Source organism: Austrofundulus limnaeus, unplaced genomic scaffold (genome assembly GCF_001266775.1).
Source record: "Austrofundulus limnaeus strain Quisiro unplaced genomic scaffold, Austrofundulus_limnaeus-1.0 Scaffold720, whole genome shotgun sequence".
NCBI lineage: Eukaryota > Metazoa > Chordata > Actinopteri > Cyprinodontiformes > Rivulidae > Austrofundulus > Austrofundulus limnaeus.
Genome location: NW_013953122.1, coordinates 26,553 through 28,322, shown reverse-complemented (window position 1 = coordinate 28,322; position 1,770 = coordinate 26,553). Strand labels below are relative to the sequence as shown.

Here is a 1,770-nt window from a genome sequence, read left to right as displayed (position 1 = left end):
CGCCTTTTGGCCGTACGTTCACTTTTAGTATGGTTTCCACGCCATCCTTTATAAATGAGACCCCTGGTGCTTACCTGCACCAAGTACTGGTTCAGTGACAGGTGTATTCATTTCCAGACAGGAAGTAGTTCTTGATCTGAGTTAGAAACAGTGTATCACCAGAAACATTAAACAGAACTGATGTGTTTACCAGTTTACCTGGTTTAACTAGTTCACCTGTCCCTCTGTGCCTGAAGTCGGACAGGATGGAGGACCAGAGATCCTCCCTTCCACACCTGGATGATGTCACGGGTCTGGTTCCCGAAGGGCAGGAGGATTTCTTCAGTCTGATCCAGAGAGTCCAGTCCAGGAGGATGGACGAGCAGAGAGCTTCGATGATGCTGAGATCCAGCGAAGAAGTTCAAGACCTGGAGCCAACTGGCTCCGCCCACCATCATCATCACCATCACTGATGAAGACAGATCAGTTCGTTGGGGGTCTCCTTGTTAAGCCTGAGTCCACAGATCAGAATCCAGCCTGTTTGGGTTTACTTCTGTCTCTCACAAATGATGTCACCAACGTGTTGCAGAATGACCTGAGTCAGGACTGTCTGAGACTGTCACAGGACCTGCTGTGTCCCGTGGACTTCCTGTTGGAACCCGGATGTCCTGATGCAGGTGTAGTCTGCCAGGAGCTCACCTGTTCGCTCAGCAGACTGTGAGCTGACAGACAGGTCAACTACAGCTCCCAGAATGCATTTCAGCTGTCATTAACTGTCTTTAGTTGGATCCGTTTCTCATTAATTCAGTTCACATTTAGCTAATCAGACTCCCACCAGGTCGTCTGCTGCAGCTGAGGATCATGGGTAATGTAGTACTTATAAAAACAGAAATGGTGCAATGTGAGTTTGTGTGAAAACTGCTTCAGCTGTTTGTTTTTGAACATGTAACATCTGTAGAAACGTGATGTTCCAGAGTTGTCTTGTAACTGAGATATAAAATGTTTCTCTAACAAACACTTTTAGTGCTTTGTGTCATTCTTTGTCACACAAAAGTGATTTCTGCAACAGATATTAAACAAACTAAAGAAGTAAAGGCTGCAATGTTCCTTTCCTTACGAAACAAAAATACATCCCTCAATACATTATATGACAATATATTTCATGTGTATTCATATACCATGAAATTAGATGCCAATATATCTCTTGCTTTGCAATATATTATACATATGTAAGTAATATATTGCAATATATGGTAAAATACTGCATTTTCATATATTTACCAAATATATTTTATGCTGTTTAACATATAGTTATATATATTCTATAAAATATCCAAAATTATATTATATACTGAAAGACGCATTGTAAAAATTACGAGACAATACACTAAGTGCAAGATAATATATTAAAATATGGAATGTATTGAAATGTATTATTCTTGTAATTGTAACTTTTGAGAAAGAAAACCAACCACGAAACACGCTACTCACAGTAAATATAGGCTACATTATGATTTTTATTGTAAAATAAATATACAATATAAGCCTTATAAACTGGCGGGTTTTTAAACACTTGTGTGCTTCGTTATCTGAAAATCAAGCTTAGAAATATAATAAGCTGGTTTGTATGGAAGCCCATTTCTGCCACCCTGATAAAAAATAAATAAAACTTGTATCTCATAATTATGACTTAGCTAGATAGCTAAGTCATAATTATGAGATACTATCTCATAATTATGAGATAGTATCTCATTATTATGAGATAGTATCTCATAATTATGAGATAGTATC

At 38.1% G+C, this 1,770-nt stretch overlaps 1 protein-coding gene across 3 annotated transcripts in view; it reads left to right on the top strand.

The window, feature by feature from the left end:
• gpsm1a (G protein signaling modulator 1a) overlaps positions 1-996 on the top strand; it is a 5,157-nt gene extending 4,161 nt beyond the window's left edge. For all 3 annotated transcript variants that reach the window (XM_014028136.1, XM_014028134.1, XM_014028135.1), the window contains exon 4: positions 237-996. In XM_014028136.1, coding sequence (XP_013883590.1) covers positions 237-452 — 216 coding nt within the window. In that variant the 3' untranslated portion in view covers positions 453-996. The remainder of the gene's footprint in view (positions 1-236) is intronic.
• The last annotated feature ends 774 nt before the right edge of the window (positions 997-1,770 follow it).